The 21,741-nt window shown below is 32.8% G+C and overlaps 1 protein-coding gene across 1 annotated transcript in view; it reads left to right on the top strand.

Moving 5' to 3' along the window:
* Positions 1-19,613, top strand: part of LOC134575865 (collagen alpha-1(XIII) chain-like) — a 120,988-nt gene extending 101,375 nt beyond the window's left edge. The window contains exons 25-30 of the mRNA XM_063435307.1: positions 877-930; positions 1,035-1,088; positions 1,703-1,738; positions 5,780-5,866; positions 10,526-10,564; positions 18,413-19,613. Coding sequence (XP_063291377.1) covers positions 877-930; positions 1,035-1,088; positions 1,703-1,738; positions 5,780-5,866; positions 10,526-10,564; positions 18,413-18,445 — 303 coding nt within the window. The 3' untranslated portion in view covers positions 18,446-19,613. The remainder of the gene's footprint in view (positions 1-876; positions 931-1,034; positions 1,089-1,702; positions 1,739-5,779; positions 5,867-10,525; positions 10,565-18,412) is intronic.
* The last annotated feature ends 2,128 nt before the right edge of the window (positions 19,614-21,741 follow it).

The raw sequence follows: 21,741 nt of genomic DNA, 5'->3' as shown, positions 1-21,741 counted from the left end.
AATACATAACTAAACCAATGTTTCTTTATTAAGCTACTTTTTCAGCTTTGAGAAGACAAGAGGACAGCTTATCGAATCCACTGATTATTAAAGTGAAGTTGTACCTTAAATATGTTGACTTTCATTGCATTTAGACACAATCAGGCTTTTTTTTTTGTACTCCCAGAAAGTAAAAAATACTCTTGAAAATGGTAGTGATAGAAAAAGGGTTCACAAACAAAAAAAACTGAATGAATGTTTTTTACACTTTAAGTTACTATATAACTTCTAACATTAACTATTACACTTTATTTGCTTCTGTATATTAATATAGTGTTGGTGTTGTATTGTTGTTAATAGAAAACATGTTCTCTGAGACATGAATAAACAAGTATTTAGTATGCAAGCAGAATTTGATGGTTTTACAGTTCCACCAATCACGAAATATTGCAAAGTTCAAGGCAGACTTATGAGTGAAACTAAAGCCCCTGAGAAATTATAGATAAAAAAAGAAATTGTGACGTATTTCATCCAAACTTTTGCAATTTAATAATGGTTGAGTTTCATAAATTCACACCAGGAAACTGCATACTATATGCTACGTTTCGTTTAAAGGCAATTAAAAGTAACATATTTGTTGGTACGATTTTCCTTTTGCGAATAAGTGTTTAACATTTTGGTTCATGATATCTACATGGATATCTTGATGAAGCAAGGAAAAGTAACATTTTTATATTTGTCCAAACTCAGAGCTGAAAACTGTAACTCGCCAAAGATAACGCGACTGCCTGCATTATCGGACTTCTCTTCTACCTGCTTCGTTTCCTAGTTTTCAGTATCTCCGAAAAAAACATAACAGATTTATATTGACAGTGATCTTTCTCTGTAATAAATTAGGGAATCCCAGGGCCAATCGGTGTTCCAGGACCAGCAGGACCAAAAGGGGAGAGGGTAGGTTGATTTAATGTTCTTTCTAATCCATTGAGTGTAAAGTGAACCGATGACTTATCCAGAGCAGGATTAACTAATACAGTTCAACCACCATTCTCTTGTAGGGTAATAAAGGAGATCCTGGGGTTGCAGGACCAACTGGACCATCAGGTCTCCCTGTAAGTATTCTAGAATGAAGAAGAGTGACTTATCTAAACAAGGACATATTACATGACTATATAAAATATGTGAAGCATAATAAGTTCAATAATCATGAGGAATCTAGAGGTAAAGTAACGCAATGTTTTGGAGTTTTTATATTCTTTGATTAGACTTTTAGTTATATAGACCTTCTGCAGATCTGCCCCATAGCATAACCAAAGGAATATATACTAGTTCCCTTAATTATCTCACTAGGAGGTATTTTGCAGGATCTATGACTTGACTAGAACTGTTCTTGCAGTGTAATAGCAATAAACTCAATTATTACTTGAAATCAGATTCTATTTATCTTTGTTAAATATAGTTTTGGCAAGACTGGGTTAAGAAAAAATAAAAAGAATAAAAAGTATTAAATGCACTACCATAGTGGGCATATTTTATGAATGAGAAGAATATGATGTTTGTCCTGCCTGACTCAAAATATTTTGAGTCGGAGAGTGAGATATTACTTGTAATTCCCTGTAATGTAAATGCACATGTATTTTTTTATTTATATTGGTGGATGGAGTGATTGGATGATTGTTTACTTATGTATAGTTCTATATTTTTATGATCATTTTGTTTTTTATAGGGTTTACATGGACCACCGGGTGAGAAGGGAGGCAGGGTAAGAACATATTTATATTCAGTTTCCTAATCTTTTACTAATACCTCTAAAAGAAGGTGGAATGATTAAGTATTGATATAAGCAAAGCAATCAATAAAGGTTTGATTAGTGGTAGGCAACCTTTTGTCACGCACACCAGCATATATTAAGTTTACACAAATTTAAGCCCCATCAACCGTTTTAAAAAGAGTGAATTAATCTGGTACATAATTTGGGGACTTGCTAAATATAAGGCAGTGACTTCCAGGTTGTAAACCACTGTGTTAGAGTAATAGACTGGCATGTACTAAATAATAAATTGCATTATTTAAATATTTGGACTTTTTTGAAACACGTTCATCTGTGGTGAACTACTTGTTCCCTGATTGGCTTGGAACATGTTGCCTGATTATTATAGAAATTGTTGTTTGTCTACAAACGGAGACCTACTTGTTGGTCAGTGTCCTTTTGTAGAAAGTGGTTATAGTATAATTGTTATGGCTCGCTACAATAATTGATAGAAACACAACATACTTTAAGGATATGCGTTAACATGTAAGTTAAAGACTAAAAAAAGTGCCGATAGACTAAACAAGTTCAATTAGTGGAAAAGATAACATACCAAGTTACAAGTTTAGTAAAAAAACCAATGTTATCATCTGTAGAAGTGATAATCCAACCATTAGAGCAGTACTATTGACAACATAACAAACTAGATAAATATATGTACTAGAAAGCACATGGAGAAAGTAAATTACTGTTCACACAGGAATAGAATAATTTCACAAGACATTATAATGTCATCGTGTGCTGCAATATCCATAATTGTGGAATATGGTAATAATTAGTGTTCTGACTCACATATTCACATCCTACCCTTGTGTAAGCAGAAGTAAGGAAGCAAATAAATTATTGATGCAAATATTGATGCACTTGTGTTTACGTAGGCTTACCCTTAAATCATGGCCGTTTGAATTGCACAATAATGTTGTAGTTCATCCATAACAATTAGGCAAGTGTTTGGTATTCTTAAAATATATTCAATTTATTTTTTATTATTGCGCATGGTTGTGTATATTGTTTGACTAGTTGCCAAGCATGTTTAGATTATTTTTTATACATTACATTGTGGCAAATATTTTAATCATTCCACCTGAATCTAAATTTAAGTTCCCAAACTGTCTTCTCCTTGTTTGGATTAAGTAAAAGCCATTTTTCAGATTGTTCAGTTGGTTTCTCTCCTGTGTCTCAAAAGTAAAAATGACCTCTACAAATAAAAATATACAAAAACAAAACAATTTGTACATTTAAATTTCACATTTTTATAGCATCCAAAAAAGTATTCTAAATAAAAGATTAAGTAATTTCAGTCTTTAAAACAAACTTTGTTTTAATGATAATTATAATAATTATTATTATCTCACTCTGCATCTGCTAACCTTTATTTTGATTTATAAAACAATTTATATGAAATTTTGTCCCAATTATCTTTCCTTTTGCTCCAGCCCTGTTTTTTTTTACCCGGCAGAGAAACATATTTTCCTGCTAGGACTCCATTCTCTCCCTTTGCATCCCTGCCCACATGAGTGTAATTGGAGACCCTCTTCTTCCATACGCTTTAGTAGACTTTGCTGTCAAACTTAATGACTGCATTAATACAACCAGGGAAGTGGGAAGATGAAGGGAGGTCTCTGAATACACTGAGCATAGTACATAGGTTATTTACAGAAATTGCATCTATTGCATGTGGCAAAAAAATATTTAATTAGAAAAAATTACATTAAATGATTATCCTAATATTTCCATTTTTTTTAAGCATTTTTTCTCAATTCCTGATTTAGTGTATTATGTCTCATGTTAAATAGTTTTTTTTACGGAAGTTGTCAACAAGGTTAAAATCATAGGTATGTCGCCATAATGTAGACCTTGCTTTGCACCCAAAATCCAGACCTTTAGATGGAAAAAAAATATTGTCTGAATAGTAAAGGTCAAGGAAGGAAATATATGAAACATTTTGAAGATTTAAACACCATGACGGTCCTCCAGAGAATGAGTTATGTGAAAATACCTAGAAAAAGGGACAACCAACTGAAAAAGTCTGTTGCTACTGCATAATCATTTTGTTCCTTTTATTTTTTACTTCATCTTTTTGTGCCTGTTTTTCTTTGCTTTTACAGGTCCACCTTTGTCCCCTTTATCTTTTCCTTAACTTGTGCCTTTTTTTACCTGGGTCTTTCCTCCTTCTTCCTATGTGGCCTATTCTGATATTTTTTACCTCCTGGATTATCCTTCTATGTTTAAATGTCCTTACCCTGATATTTTTCCTTGCTTCTTCTCTCCCCCAAACCATTAATTTTGTATATCCACAGTTTTACTCTGCCTACATGCAATTGCTTAATAATTCCTGTATTTTCTAACATTACCAAGCTAGTCACTAAATGCATTACTTTCACCAGAACAATAGAACATTAAAACCTATCTCCCTAGTATAGTTTGTAAATTCAGCTAAGGAAGCTTTTTGGGGTCTGATTTACATGAGAAATACAGCTCTAGAATTCTGTTGGAATTTTGACCACCTAAAGACGAGGAACATTTCATGTTGTCATCTGAATCTCAGAGCTTACAACAATATTAAATATCAGCTTTTGGTAATGGGGAAGGAGTTTTCCTTTTGGAATACAATTATATTTATTTATTAATTGTAATTATTATTAACTTTATTATACATTTTGCAATATTTTCTAAACTCCAAAATTATGTATTTTCTAATATTTATAAGAAATACTGTACACCCCCTGTGTTCATTGTTACAATAAAAGTGTTGTACTGCACAACAATTTTACAATGTAATTATCTCCCCAAGCAAACACAAAAAAACTGAAATAACACTTTTTTATGCTAATTTATTGTCAGTGTGCAGGTTACTAATGAAGGATAGTTATGGGGTCCATTCACTTATACAAGTTAGGCCCAAATATTATGGCCTTGAGTTAATATTTTTGGATAAGCTTAAAAAAAATATTAAAATAATAAATATTTAAATTAAAAAACAAAAAACGATATATTATAAAATAGCAAAGTATTAAATAATTTAGTAAAATATTAAATCACTTATCAAGTTTATCCAAAAACGATAAATCGTTTGAAAAATGGATCCAAAAATATTAAATCAAGGCACGGAAAAAACATAATCTTTAACTTAAGTTTTACAAGTATCTTTCCAAGTCATCACAACCTGCTTTTTAGTGACATTAGTCCGTTATATTTTTGGAATAAACATATTGAGGTTTATTTGCAGAACACCAAATTTTAGTAACTGGAAAACAAATGTCAAAATCTAGACTAACAAAGCCAAGCTGTAACTGTACATATGTGGAGAATTTTACCAAATCATAACTTTTTCAATTCACTTTTATATTTATTACAATGTGATGTTTAGTGAGTATACTCACCATAATTATCATTTTTTTTCTTTAGTTACTTTTTTCCTCTCATTAATGTTGTTTACTCCCCTGTTCTGCAAGGAAAGCATTTCATAATTTTGTAAATCAGACTCCAAAATGTCTAGCTCATGTAGGTTATATCTAAAACTCCATCATATCATAAGTCCCTTTGATGTATTATAATTTGTTTAAACCTAATTTTGAATTTGCTAAAAAGGCGTCAAATTTCATTCTCATTTTAGAAAAAAAAACAGTCAAAAAGAATCAAAAAGACTGACCCTGAATAACTACCCACTGATCATAAAATCGTGAGGTGCAGTTCGATACCTACAATGCTAATCTAATGCTAATGCACAATGCTTAAACATACAATATTTTTGGTAATAAGAACGTATAATAATTGTGTATAATAAGTAGGTAAATATATCAATTTAGTTGGAACAAGCTCACTTCATATACCCCAGTCAAACAATATACGGAACATACATGTACACACTTACATTTAGTAAAATACATTTTTCAATTTAATGATCAGTATGTTTTTGATAATTCTAAAACAATTTTAGATTGGATGATCCTTTACATTATTTCTTTTTTTGAATGTAATTATTATTTGCAGGGGGAAAGGGGGAAGAAAGGCTCTAGGGGGCCTAAAGGGGATAAGGGAGACCAAGGAGCGCCTGGATTAGATGCACCGTGTCCGTTGGTATGTTTTAATTTTGCAATATATGTGATTTAGGACTTGAGGATGGGAAGAATCAAGGCCAAACTATCCTACTTGCATATGAACCGTACTGTTTTGTGATTAATTTTAATTACCTTAAAACAGATCATGTTAAGATTATATTATTGACACTTGAGCAATTGTCACCTGGGAACAGATTTTTAACTATTTGCATGCAAGTAGGTTGAGTGCTGCTCTTCCCTTTGGTATTAAAGGAGCTGAGTCCTCTCAACATGTTCTATGAAGATGTATTTTTCCTCCTGTATATTCTTAATCACTAACATTTCTTCCCTTCCTCAAGACATCAAAAATCAGGTGGTATAGTACACAAGAATGGGAAAGTTGTTGGACGCTGGATATATCTTTTTTTTTTTTCACAACATGGGAATGTCCACATTGTCTTTTTTTAATGCACTTTGTCATTTCAACATAGAACAACATATTTCTTGTTAAGGTTTTTTTTATATCTTATTTTTATAGTTAAAAAAAAGCTCAAGTAGCAGTAAAACACTGTATATCGGGCTGCTGTGGATCTTAAAGTGGCACAGTTATTTTTTTTTTTCAGTTTTCCTTTCCTTAGGTCCATGTTATCCTAATGTTATACTCCCCTTTGCCTTTATCTATAAATATATATATAATTTGATTGACTTGAATGTTGATATCCAGCTGCCACTATTTTGTTCTCCTCAGTCCATGATGTCTGCAGTTAAGCCTTCTGCAGGATTCCTTTGACTGGTGGATTATTGGTAAATTACCATAGCAACTGAAAAAGAACCCTGTTTAAGCACCGTTCGTTTCCAAAAATCTCCAAAGACCATGCTGTACAAGTTGAATTAAATAAATAAATGAAAAAAATTAGAAAAAGATAATAAAAATAATAAAACTGAAGTGACAGTGCCATTTTAATTTTCATAATGCGTAGTGGTCTAAAGGATAGGTGTGCATCAGAAGAATTCCACATAAACATTGAGTTTAGTGTCAATTTGCTTGAAATGACAATGTGATATTTAAATTTGTACTAGTGGATTTTTTTTATTTCAAAATCTCACTCTTCAAATTAAAATGATGCTAAAATGAACAAATATTGGGTACATTCATTTATTATTGAAGGATGGCACACAATTCGTTTTGTTTACTTGCATTTGTTGATGTGCACAGTCTATAACATTTTATTGAGATGTTCTCAATATGCTAAAAACGCACAAGAAACAAGATTAAGAGAATAGAGTCTCCAGTACAGGTGTCCTTCAACTTTCTCAAGGTGGGACTGGCAAACATGCCATCATGGCATCTGGAATCTGATGGAATAATCAAAATAGTTGATTTTGTGAACAGGGACATCGAGGTTTTAAAGGAGAAAAAGGTGATCCGGGGTTACCAGGGCTGGACGGGCTGGATGCCCCTTGCCCGTTGGTATGGCTTTAACTTCCCTTTTTCCTGCATGCATACTTTTTCCAAGTGCACCTTTGCATGATGTCATTAATCAGCACCTCATTCTTTGCAAGCATGTGTCTATTTTTACTTAAGGAGCACTATAAGCACTATTACTACTACAGCTCAGTGTAGTAGTTTTTCAAACGTTGTTTCCCTGTGTAGTGCCACACCATTTTTGAATACTTTGACAAAAATCAAGGATCTCTTGGTGTTGAAGGCCCAGCTCCTTTGATGAAACTTGGATAAATAAGGAGGTTGTCTTCAACATTAGCTGTCTAAGTTTGGGTATAAATAATGGTCTGAGAGTACTGAAATAACCCACCCACACTACTCCTTACTATTGCCAACCACCTTATCATTGCCAACAAAAGTTGAACAGCTAATTTTGGCAACAACTTACAAATTGTTTGAAACTAACAAGTTTTTTAGTTAAACTTTTCAAAAATTGTCACACTATATGGGGACACAGTTGCCTGAAGAACCTTTGTACTACAAAATGTTTTAAATGGTGTTGTGTTCCATGTGCTGACATTGTGCCCTCACCACGACTCATGACTACTAATCATGAATTTCATAAACAAATATTCCTCAGCCTTATTGCTTCTACCAAGAAAATTAAATGTAGTTTACTACCCAAATGAATAGAACTCCTGCTGAATCTAGGTAATTAAGTACTGCACAGTTGTGACTTTAATCTCAATAAACATTTTAGACCAATGAGTATCATTATTGGCATTTCATGGCAACCTCTAGAACAAATGAAATGTTCAAATCCAAATTCTGGATAGAAACTAAACATGACCACTTTCTAAAAGAAAAAAAGAAAAAAAAAATATATATATATATATTATTCTTAGATTCATCTCAGTTTCTCTGGATGTGTAGTTCTACATTTTGCAGCTTTGCATGGTTTGTTTTAGAAAAATATTGGTAATTTAAAAAAAAAAAAATTAAATCCTATTTCAGCAATGTGACATGAAAACATAGATTCAAGTCCTTCAATCCAAAGTATGACTTTTTAAATAGACTTTATTAAACCTGACCGATAACTAGCTTAATTCATTTGCCAACATCATATGCATGACCACTACTAAACATTTCTCTATTTTAAGAGTGATACATTTACATTTCTAATAAGCACTACACTCCCTACAACCAGTTTCATTCCTCACGAGCTACTATTTAACAATCTGCACTTTCTTATGAAAAACCCTTATCAAACCCTTGTTCCCCTTTTCCAACACTTTAACTTTACTCCTCTTACATTTCCAAAAAACAATAACCCATGCTACACAAAAATGGGTTGTGAAGCCTTATTACTCAAACGGGCGAGATTACGAGCCATTGCAGTGGTTTATTTATCCAGAATACATAATGTTAGGAATTTAAACTGTACTTTGCTAGTTTACTAAGCATTTTGGAGCAACTGGACATTTAAGAGTCATTCAATCAGTCTGATGTTCATTTTATGGGTTATCATCTAATAAATTGCCGTTTTAGCGTAACAGAAAACTATATCCTGCATGAAAAAGCATTTTCTAACATAAATATATTAGACTGTATACATTATTGCTCTAAAGGCTGGAGTAAGCATATTTTTCTTTTGGCAATGACTATCCAGAGTTTTCGCTGCAGAAGCTTTCCAATTATATTACAGAAATGTAAGGGAATTTCTTCTTTGTGTTATTTGCGTGTTAGATCTCATGGGGGGAAGTAAGTAAGAAGGATGTCTTTTTTCACTGTTTTATGAAGCTTACTGCTGGTGCACTTTCATTTTTCCTGGCAAGAATTCTATTAAATGGACACTCTAACCACATGGGTTATAATGAAAATAAGGGAATCTCACAGTACCTTAGAACACCAATTATCCAATATACAAGCAACAGGATAAAAATCAAAAAGCTATTCACGATACTCACAGGGGGATACAAAACCTCAATCACTATCACTCCAGATAGAAGGTACAAGGTGTAATTAAAACTGGGAGGTTATCACCATGGAAGTGCTTGAACCCAACCTATTAACTATCCACTTGTATTCATCCCTTGGGGCCTTTAAAACCATGTAAATCAACTCATATGAACTCGTTCGTAGATATAATTTACACATAGCAGGCTTTCTCATTCAATGCATTTCGTGTATATAATACTTTACATAAGGGGTTAATGTGTAGTGTAATATGTTGGGGGGTGTCCTAGTGATGTATTAGATTAGTAGGAGTTACAGTTTTGGATGGTCGCTAATTAAGCTGCAGTCATTAACCCCCGGTCTGCCCAAGATTAATGAGGTTACACTACTCATGATATATATATATATATATATATATATATATCAGTAAAATATAAAAACCAAAAAAATTACGGAGGGTAAAAATAAGTGATTGAAAACCTTTTACACCTGAAGTCAGTTGCTAGTCAGTGCATTGTTAAGCACAATGCAAACAGCAGTCAAGCCATAATGCTTGCTTTCCCAAAAGAAATATAAAATTTGTAGTGATGTTACTATTGCAAAGGATTCTGGGTGGACATATGTAAATAAGTTCAACAAAGAATCGGAATGTTTAAAATGGAATAATGAGGCAAAAAAGTTATTCTTTGTTGAACTAATTTGCATATGTCCACCCAGAATCCTTTGCAATAGTAACATCACTACAAATATGAGATTTCTGTGGGAAAATCAAGTCTTATGGCTTGACCGATGTGTACAGATCAGTATTTAACAATGTATTGACTATATATATATATATATATATATATATATGTATATATATATATATATATATATATACGGTATATATATTATATTTTTTCACCTTCCAATCACCAATCTACACTGATAAATTCCCTTTAGATATTTTTTCAAACTCATATACTTTTTTACAATTGCACAAACAGTAATATCTGGGAAAACCATTTGTAAACCACCCTAGAACATCCAATGCTGCCTAGTCACACTGGAAAGTCCAGAGAACCATAAGATGTATTGCTTTGAACATTTACTGCCATCCAAAAGGTTAATCTCCATAAAAATAAAGCATGTTTGCCATACACAAGGTTCAGCGAAAATGTTGAATGTGATTGATGATGAAGCTGAATTGTATGTCTCTATAAAATGCATTGCTTTGTCGTTTATAAATATTATGTTCAGTGCATGTTGTGATCCAGTGTGACAGATTAAATAAAAACCTACCTTGTTTTATTCCCTTAGGGAGAAGATGGCTTACCAGTACAGGGCTGCTGGAATAAGGTACCATAACTTGTATTCTTATTGTATTTGCCTTGGTTGATTTGCATTGTGTGTTTTGCCATGATGACATTTAAAACAAATCCCATGATCAGTAATACCCTAACATGCAAACATGTTGTAGACAAGGAAGTAATGTTTGTTGGAAGACTATTAATACAATCGTTTATTAGAAGTAATGAACCTTTTCTTATATACACACAAATTATGTAGCTAGTCCCTTAATGAACATTAGAAATGAAATGGAAATTAGTTATCCTTTTTGAATAATTTTCAATCTACTTGATAAATATCCTTGGGTACTCAAAGCTGTGTTGTTTTCTTTTTTTTCTTTTTAACATAGGTTTAGTCTAATTATGATATGGTAACATTTTTTGAACAAGTATATGTTTCCCCCCTGTTACTTCTAATACAAAGTTTATGTACAGTATATTCTTCTTCAAGGAAATTATTTTTAACATCTTGCGTCCAGTCCATGATTAGATATTGTGTACAGACCCATCTGATTTTATTCCATTATCCCATTAGAAGTATCTTACTTGAATCACTGCACAGCTGTTACCTTTAATTTTCGCATGGTACTCAAACAGAATCTTACTAGGATGGAATTGTTTTGAATGTCAGCATGTTGCTTGCCAATATGTGGTTGATTTGCTAAGTGTTGATATTGCCAATAATATCTTTAATAGTTTAAAACAGAATTCTTACCACACACGTTGTCTTGTATGGAAATCATATAAAATAGATAACTATGTAATTAAATATATCTTGCCCTGTGCATATAAGATCAAAATACAATTCAACTCATGAATTCCATAACCACTTTATGGTGATATTGGAATGGCAACTGCAGTCAGTTGCAATTGCACAAATAATTTAGGAATGCTGAATTGAATCCTGCTACACCCTTCTTGCTCAACACAATCCATTTCATACCCCACAGGTACATTACCTAGAACTCATATATAAACGTATCATTTTTTTCTCAGCTTAGTTAGTGATGAGTTGTACATTAGTGTAAGACTAATTTCAAGAAAAAATGTGTTTGCATCAAGGACCAAATGTATGTCCACTCAGATGTCGTTCTGCTGCAATTTCCACAATTCTGTGTCATCTATGGGCTTTCAGAGAATTCCGGGGGGTTTAGTGCTACAACAATAGGAAGATACAGTTTGCCATTGTTATATATATGTAAATTTGCCATTGTTACATATTTATGTAAATTAGTTTTGTCTAAAAGGGACTGCCGAGACCCCTATAGCACATCAGCTTGCTATAGTGCCTTTTTGTGAGAGTGTATCCTCTTTGTTTTATTTTACAAAAAGTGTAGATTTCAATAGAAATGGGAACGTTTGTAAATTAACCTTGGTACATCCCCCTGACTGTCAATCCTGGTTTGGTTAGCTCACTGGGGCCAAACTCAAGAGCCAGCAATTGCTAAGAGCATCTGCCTTGCAAAGACTTCTCATTGAGCTCTACTTGGAAATCTGTGATTGGACAGCCACAGAAAGTCTGGGCATTGTTCAAATGGTAGAGCTTGCAAAGGCAGCAGGCAAGAGATCCACAGCTTTTGCAAGCTGTTGTTAGATAAACCCAGAATGAAAAAGAATACATAATTAACTGCATGCATGTTTTCATTGGGGGTTTCACTACTAATTTTTTTTTAGTAGAAACCACGAATCTCAGTGAGGTATGCTTTTTTATCACTCATTAGAAGGAAAGAATAGTTTCGATATTCGGCACATTGTAAGTCCCATGTACAGAAGCTTGTGACATACATGCGCCCTTGTATTTTCTAACCTAATACATTTTGATTTCCTACCAATCACTAAAATGTCAAAACTAACCCAAGTTTGTTTTCTTTTGCAGTGATCATTCTAACCCTGGGATTGTCCTGTGTGTCTGTACATAGAATATTTATTTTTATACAGTGTTCATTAAAAGAAGGAATTCCAAACTTTATACATTTTTGTACAGAAAATACTAAAATATTTCTCATTTTTTGGACCATATTTTTTGTTTGTTTATGTGCTTTCCTAATATTTGCCAAAAATGCTGCTGTACTTGCATGATATTTGTGCACATTTATTAAAGAATGCTTTTTAAATTATTGTACTTTGGTGCCAAAAGTTCATCAGAAAGTGACAAGCAATTTCCGAGTATGATATTTAATTAAAAAATAAATTTTTCCACACCAGTGGAATCTACACTTAATTCATTTTTCAAATGTCAATTTTTAAATTGCAACTTTCTGATCAGTGTTACTTAATGTTGTTCAGTGTTAATCAGAATTATTGTAGTGTGATTGTTTGGTGTGTAGTCATGGAAGAAAAATTGAGTGTAGATTTAGATCATAGATTGAAGTAGAAATACACAAAATAATTATTTAAAAAGACCGAACTATAAATCTGTATCCACATTCCAATAGTCTAGACTGCAATATGGGGCAATTAATGTTATACAAAACAGATTCCTAATTTTATCATGTTTAGGTTAAATACAATGTATGGTTATCTGCTCAAAGTTTCTTGGTCACCAAAACATTTTTACTAAACCGAGGTTGAATTCATATGCACGCAGTATCGATGCATTCACTCATCTTATTCAGTGATGTTATCTTTAACTCTTACACGAAGATATTTTATACTTTCAGAGACAGTTACTGATTAAAAAAAGAAAAAAGTTATGCTAAATGTGTGATAGCCAATCCCAACATGGATTTCCAGTGTTGTTCGGATTAGGTCCACACATTTCACTATACAGGAAACAGAAAATGCAATGTTTAATTTGCCTAAAGATGCAGAGACCATAAAGAGAGGCAATTTTAAGTTATATATATATATATATATATATATATATATATATATATATATATATATATATATATATATATATATATATATAGTGGTGGGGGAAAAAAACTTTTTAGAAGGTTCTATTTAATCTTAATGCTTGAGATAAAAAAAATTACTATTATGCTCTGATTTTAATTACTCTTAAAATGTTTTTTCCCTATTTACATCAAACGTGAACTGCACAATGCCATGAAGAACATTTATTTATACACATTTTTATTCTGCCCACATAACATATAGATAAAAATACAACTTTTCTAGCTGTCATTTTTAAAGAACACTTTTTTATTTTAAATATTTTCTGTAATAAATTTTTTTGGATGAAATCCTATTTCTTTTTTTATTTCGTTTTTAAATAATTCATTGTACAACTTACTTATACCTTACCCCAAAGAAAAAGTAGATTGGCAAAACAAACCAAAGTTGGCTTTAAAAAAAAAAAAAAAAAAAAAAAAGTAAACTTATTAAGTTACGTCCAGCCGCATGTTCTACTTTTATCTAGATTGTTCTGGATATAATGTTCTATACAATTAAACTACTAGCAGTAAATTCTTAAATAGCATTAAAATAGAATGTTTTTTTTCTCCAATAAGAATCAATATTTTAATTAAATTAAAACATTTTTTATTGCAATATTACATTAAAGCTGAAAAAAGGTTACACTAAGTTTACTGTGATTAAAACAACAATTTACCTTTTTTTACTTTCAGGTCAGTTCATTTAAATGTATTAATCAAATCATGTTTTTTCAGTGTTTTTTTTTCTAAAACATTAGTTTAAAATTGTCTCGACTTTAAATTGGAGTAATAGGCATAGTTAGAAAAAACAGTGTATCGTTTATAGTTACACACACTTTGTATTCAATTAGAAACATCTGTGATAGAGACAGGATAGAATGTAGAATATCCCAAGGTCTTAGGTATACCAAAGTTCAAAAGGGTTTTGGTTTTCTTTTTTAACTGTCAAAGAATTATTTATTAAAGTGGAACTGTCACATCTGAAATATTGGCTTAATCTGATATTGTATGCTTAGCAGTGCTGAAATAGCCTGAGTATATTATATCAATTAATTTAAATTATTTATAGATTTTAAATTATATAAATTAATTTAAATTATTAATTTATGCTTGGGTGTCTACCTGGGCACAGAAGTACTGCAGAGGTTAGTGTTTTATACCCTGTAAAAACTTCAAAAACATTGAAAATGTGAGACTGTCATTTTTAGAGGTACTATACATATATATATATATACTTTAAATCCCCAGCACTCACATTTACTGTATACCAACGCCGGGTGCCAGACCAAGGCTCCAATAAGATAGAAGATCCAAATGAGACAGGCTGCTCTCCGGGCTTAAAAGTTCCAAATTTTATTATAATTGATTAAAAATATGACCAACGTTTCGGTCCCCGCTCGGGACCTTCCTCCGGGTCAAGTTCAACAGGACAGATGTATATTTGTGGTCGGGACATAAAAGGCCGTAAGCTGTAAGAAATAAACGTTACATAATAAATGTAACATAGGAAATATATATAAGTCAGTTGAGGTGTGCTGAAACCAAAATACCATTAGGGCTGTAAAATAAAGAGGGCCCACCTAAGGAATTAGTTCAGAAGTGTTCTGAAAATTGGCAGTGGAGGGTGGGATATGTGATGCACTGGTCAAGATATGGTAAGTGGCTAGAGAAGGTCAGTACTTTAAATAGTCTAAACTAGTACCTCCCACAACTAGAGTCTCCTTCCTTTATATTAGTGGACAGGACACAAAAGGCCATTAGCTGTAAGAAATAGACATAACATAATAAATATAACATAGGGATTATAGGTAAGTCACTTGTGGTATGCTGATACCGACGTACCATTAGACCTGTAAAATAAATAGGGCAAAAATGGAATGCAAAATATGTAAATTATGAAATGAACTAGATACAGTGCAAGACTATTATTCCATTAAACCTTGGAAAGCTTGTCTAAGTTCTGGGGGAGTGGGCGTAAGGACTGGATTGGGAATCAACAGTGCAGAAGAACTAAACTTGTTAATTCGGTGAAATACATGCATTATACTTCCCATCCATCATTCACTTCCATCTAACATTTTATCTGACTGGCTGCCTTTCTCATTATGAGGCGTAAATTGGTTTGATTGTCAGCTAGCAATTGTAAAGACTGAAATCAAAAGATAAAGAAATGACCAGAAAAAAATCCTTGCACCCCTGACAAATTAGTTAAGAAAACGAACATTGAGAGTGAGTTGACATGTAGTTTTTCCTAAATTAGCTCATGGTATAGGCATTGATAGTTGACCTTACATTGTTATCATTTCTTGTTTTGAGCTTTTTGGTGTCTTTTTTTAAGTTTTTATTTAAGTTTTCACAGTTATTTTCTGATAACCAAGAAAAGAGATTTAAGCTTCCTAATGATTGAGGTAGATAGTTAAAATGCTAGAAGAAGTGTAAATGTATTTTAGCTGATATTCAAAGGAAACTGGTTTAAGTATCATAATGAAAGATCTAGGATCTACAGCTATACAGTTAGGAGAAAGCATTTTCTTTTAGAATATCTATCATGTCTATCATGTTCTATTAAATGTAGGTCTCCCACATCTAAATAGTTCTGCCTTGTATAGCCTAGCCATTAGAGAGACTTTACTTATTATACAGGAAAGGATATGACATGTTTGATCATTAGATTTGGATCATATAGTTAGTGGGCAGACTGAACACAGTACTGAGAGAAAAGTTTGAATCTCATTGAATTCATATATATTAAAGGAACACTATAGTCACCTAAATTACTTTAGCTAAATAAAGCGGTTTTAGTGTATAGATTATTTCCCCTGCAATTTCACTGCTCAGTTCACTGTCATTTAGAAGTTAAATCACTTTGTTTCTGTTTATGCAGCCCTAGCCACACCTCCCCTGGCTATGATTGACAGAGCCTGCATGAAAACAAAAAACTGGTTTCACTTTCAAACAGATGTAATTTACCTTAAATAATTGTATCTCAATCTCTAAATTTAACTTTAATCACATACAGGAGGCTCTTGCAGGGTCTAGCAAGCTATTAACATAGCAGGGGATAAGAAAATCTTAAACAGAACTTGCAATAAAGAAAGCCTAAATAGGGCTCTCTTTACAGGAAGTGTTTATGGAAGGCTGTGCAAGTCACATGCAGGGAGGTGTGACTAGGGTTCATAAACAAAGGGATTGAACTCGTAAATGGCAGAGGATTGAGCAGTGAGGCTGCAGGGGCATGTACTATACAACAAAACTGTTTCATTAAGCTAAAGTTGTTCAGGTGACTATAGTGTCCCTTTAATACATTTAGAGTTAGTTTTAAGCAAATATAAAATATTTTTGAAAAAAAAATACTTTTTTTTCAAAACTATATTTTTCTGTTTTGCATTTGTGCACTATGGTTTTAACCACTTCTTTCCCCTTAGTCTGAGTGATTAGCTCCTCACAAACATATATATTTAGGTCAACCTTATATTAGGTCAAAAATATGCATGGCTAACAGTCAAAGAAAGTTGATGTGTCACAAATAAAAACATTTTATTGTACACTTTTGATTTTTTTAACCTTTTTTTTTTCTTCAAATGTAGTAAAAATATCCAAGAGGATAAACCAGAAAATAATATTTAAGTCATGAAAAGTCTTTATTAACTAAAATCAAATAAAGCTTTTGTGTGTAATTTCTTAGGAATGCTATATACGCCCCCTAGTTGAATGACAATAACACAATTCATTGTCTAGTATTAAAATGATGTATACACAAAACCTGGATGCTTAATGGGACTATACAAGCACAATAACCACTACAACTTATTGTAAGGATATGGCACAAGGTTACAATAGGTGTTGTTCCTTTTGGTTTCAGTGCAATGTTTACAAGTTGTTTAAAAACAAAAAACAAAAAAAAACCTAGGTTTTTCCCCCGCACCCAAAGTCCAATATTTTTCATCTAATGTGATAATGAAAAGGCTTTTGACTTTGGCCAATACATTTGCACAGGTTGGCAGGAGTCAGTCATCACCATCAACCCCTTTGGCACAACTGAATTAGGACAGGCTCCCTGTGACACAGGGGTTTGTCATCATTTGCCAAGTTGAAGGTAAAGTCTACTAACAAGTATTAAGAAGTAAACAAAGAAACACCTTCATTATTTTTTTGTGTAGTGTGGAGACACCCATTTTTGTTAACTTGTTTGAGAATTGTTTAACAAAAATCAAAAAACGACTTCACCCAAAGTCTCCTTACATTATAACATTTACAATAAACTATAGTGTTATGGTGCTTGGAATGTAAGCTCTTTTGAGCACATTCCTCATCAACATTATGCTCCTGTAACATGTTGTATTGTTAAATTTATCCCTTTATAATCTTGTAAAGAGCTGCAGAATATCACTATATAAATGACTATAATAATAATAATAATGTCCCTTCAAGGACCATAAGTCAGTTTTGTGGGCAATTATATATTTTTTTATTTTATGGTAGGAAAATACACACACTATTATTCAGTAATATTCAAACATTCCCTTGTTTATATTAAAATGCTGCTAGGACTTACTCAATAGAGGAACAAAACACATTATCAAACCATGAATCCCCCACCAGGACAGTCCCTTACTTTGCCTCCTGCTTCGTGTTTGATGGTCGATACCATATATACAGAACACGCACACTTACCATCTCTGCATCTTTTAAATACTTTTTTCTTATAAGGATAATTTAAATATTGCAGTTTCTGCATTCCTAAAGGGACATTTTCAATTCTGTCACATGGCTAGAAGAAAGATTTTGCTGACACACTAAAAATACATCAGGGACTTAGAATAATAGAGTTAAGAAAGAGAGCTATGCACATTTGCATTTAGAGTCACATGTTAAACAAATGTTAGAACCCCAGTCTTTTAATATGATGTAACACTGTAATTGATGTAATCCTTCTGAGTTAGCTGCTTATAAAAGTACTTTTATTTGGTAATTTTAAGGGTCAGACTCCATGGCTACTGGCCAAAAAGTGAAGCTGGATAGAACCTGTAACATGCCTGCGTATATGAAGGATGAAGAACCCAATATTCCATGCTTGAAGACCTGATGATGTCTGAATGACTTACATCATCTTCTGATAGAGATTGTGGGATATCTAGGCAATCACAGCACCATTGCGATGACTTGCCGTATTTCAGTTTCGTTGTGTTACTGCAAGAAAGCCCTCCTATGTGAGGATAGAAAGGGAAAAGAGACAAGTGTTAAAAGGTGTCCATTCTGTTCACATAAGGTGTCTCAGGATGTCAATTTTTATTGATAATTTTTGTTCATTGACTGATAAATTTGACAGAATGAAAGAAAAACTGAACAGACTCTTTCCACAGGACTATGACACTATACGAACAGATTCATATATATAAATATATTCCTTTAATCAAAAAAATTTTGGGAAACGTTGTACATTTTTGATCTTTTGGAACAGTTAAGGAAATCCTGACAAATTTCCATAAAGTGCCTTTCGATGATTCCATCTTCAACCCTCCCACTGCCTTCTATTTATTGACTTTTTCTAAGACCACAAATAGGAATTCCATGTACAATTATGTACCTTAAACATAGGAAGTGTTTTGTTTTTTTTCACTTCCAACTTCACTTCCCTGACACATGTTTTTTGAGTTGTTTGAGCTCATGGTTTTGAATATGTTCAAACATCTGTCTCCTGTAGATGTATATTTATATATTTTCAGAGCTGTCCTAAGGTATGCTTTGAGGTAATACACACATTTCATATTCTGCACAGATACCCTATGCATATACTATATAAATCATTAATTTTACAGTTTGTTCTGTTAAGTTGTGATTCATATATATCTTGTATAATACTATCACTGCTTTAAAATGTCACACATGTGACACTTAACACTACACAGTTAGAGCAGGTAATTACATCAATATTTTTTTTTTTATAGTATAAATGACCCTTTTACTGCCAGATGTGCTCAACCAGGCACAGTTCCATTAAGGGGTTGTTTATCTTTGCATTTGTAATAAAATAAGAAAAGTTCAATAAGCTCTTAGGTAATAATTTTGATATTGAATAACATTATCTGAGTTTAGTACGTTTGTCAAGTATTTGCAAGCTTGTTTGCAGTTTCTGTGTTGGAGTACTTGCATGAAGCAGCCATTTTGATTCAAACGTCTCAAATTGAAGCAGAAGATTTTTTTAAATTAAAAATAAATATTAATGACATAGTAGACTTGCATGCCAGATGACAGATGCCACTAAAAATAGTAAAGATCGCACATCATTACTGGAAAAAATCAGACAAGAAATTTATGCATTGACAAACTGACATCTCGCTATGTTAACTTTCCTCTAGCGAAGGCTTAAACTTTATCTGGCGAGGCCTTGGAAGGTATTGTAGAACCACACAGTGCTTCAATTTTGTAAAGATATTGCAACTCATAACAGACATCTCAGAATTATCTACAAAGAGGGTCAATGCGAGAGGGTTGTTATTTTCACATTTATATGTTTGTGTTTATGTCATTTTTTTTTGTTAATACTTGACCAGAACTGCAGGCTGTGTGCTGTAAGAGATAGTGTATGTTAGTTAGAGACTTGATTATTAATTGACCCTAACGCAAACACGGTCATGATAAGTAGTGTTGCGTTACTAGTCTCTGTTACCTTGAGTTTTATATTTAATATTGTGTTCACCTTGCTTTTGTCTAGGCTAGCAATCATGGTGCATTTTTCTATTTCTATCTGTCTCAGACAAAGACAAATTCCTTCAGATATACAATTGTATAAGTAAGAACAACAGCTTTCAACAATGCCTTTTGTCAAAATAACATACATATTTTTTTTCTGGTAGTTTTTCTTTACATTTAAAATCAAGTCGTCCCCATAGCCAGGTTATAGCTTCTAATTAAATAAGTGCAAGTGAAAAAAGTAGTGTTGTCAACTATCTGTTAATTGAACCTGTGCTAAATCAGCAGATCCTATACTGTATCCATTTTATATCATCATATATCAGAGTCAAAAGACAGTGTCATATTTTTTTTTGGTCTGATATCTACTTCTGATTCCTAAATGATATCCAGGTAAATTTAAGTTTCAGAGTGACAGGTGTCATATCCAGTTTGGATTCTAATCCTAATCTCTGTGTCTGACACCCACATTAGTCAAAAGTCAGAAACAGTCATTGTCACATCCAGTTTTAGCATCTGACACATGAATTAGGTTTCCTATATATATATATATCCTATTTATTCACCTGTTGGAGTCCTAAGTTAGATTCAGATATCATGTAGAAATGGTATGAGGTGCTTATTTCTGAGTCTGACATGTGACAGTCAGATAACAGAGACAGGAATGAATGAAATCTAATGTAGAAATTGGATGTGTGACATTGCCTTCTGACTTTGTTTTTTAACTCACCCTGATTGCAGAAACAGAGAGCCAGAAAAGAATATGTGCTACTGTCTTCTGACTGTTGATGATGTCATAAATTGGACACTGTCGAAATAGGGAGCTCCTGCAGGGAAGGAAGTGCTTAAGAACTGATAACCTTCTGGTGGTTGTCACCAATAGTTGACCTCCCATCTAATGATTTGCAACATTAACCAAATATTGGCTTTGAAGTGCTTTTGGTTTACATTTCTAATGAACCATCATCTGCCACTAAGTGTCTAGGTCACTAGCACATTGTGTAATTAGAATATTAGTTAATTCACTGGTGTAGGTCAGCTTTAGAAAAATATTCAGTTATAAACTTCAAACTTTAAATCAGGGGTAGACAACCTTCAGCACTCCAAATGTTGTAGACCACATCTCCCAAAATGCTCTTTAAACCATAATGCTGACAAAGCATCAGGGAATATGTCAGGCCTGGATTAACATAGGTGCTGATAGAGCTGAAGCTCCAGGCCCATTGAGATATATATATATATATATATATATATATATATATATATATATATATATATATATATATTGCTACCCTTAACATGCTCTTGCTTTGTGTTGAGGGAAGTAAGTATGGAAACTTTAGAGGGATGTAGGAGAACACAACTTGTGTGGACTGGCTGACTATAAATTAGTTAAGGTATAGCTGACTTTGCACAGAGTGCAAATGCTCTTGCTTCGAACTCTCTAACAATGTGGCATATCTCCTTAATTCTACATTCACTACATCTAAATTTTCTCTGTCCCAGGTTACATACAAGGAGCTTCTGCTAAGGGACAGTCCCCAGAAAGTGTAGAATGAGACACATTTATACCAAGCTCAGGAAGCTGTCTGCATAGAATGCCCTGAGTTGGCCA

Source organism: Pelobates fuscus, chromosome 10, assembly GCF_036172605.1.
Source record: "Pelobates fuscus isolate aPelFus1 chromosome 10, aPelFus1.pri, whole genome shotgun sequence".
Lineage (NCBI taxonomy): Eukaryota > Metazoa > Chordata > Amphibia > Anura > Pelobatidae > Pelobates > Pelobates fuscus.
The sequence above is the reverse complement of the archived record's forward strand: the minus strand, read 5'-3'. Positions and strand labels throughout refer to the sequence as shown.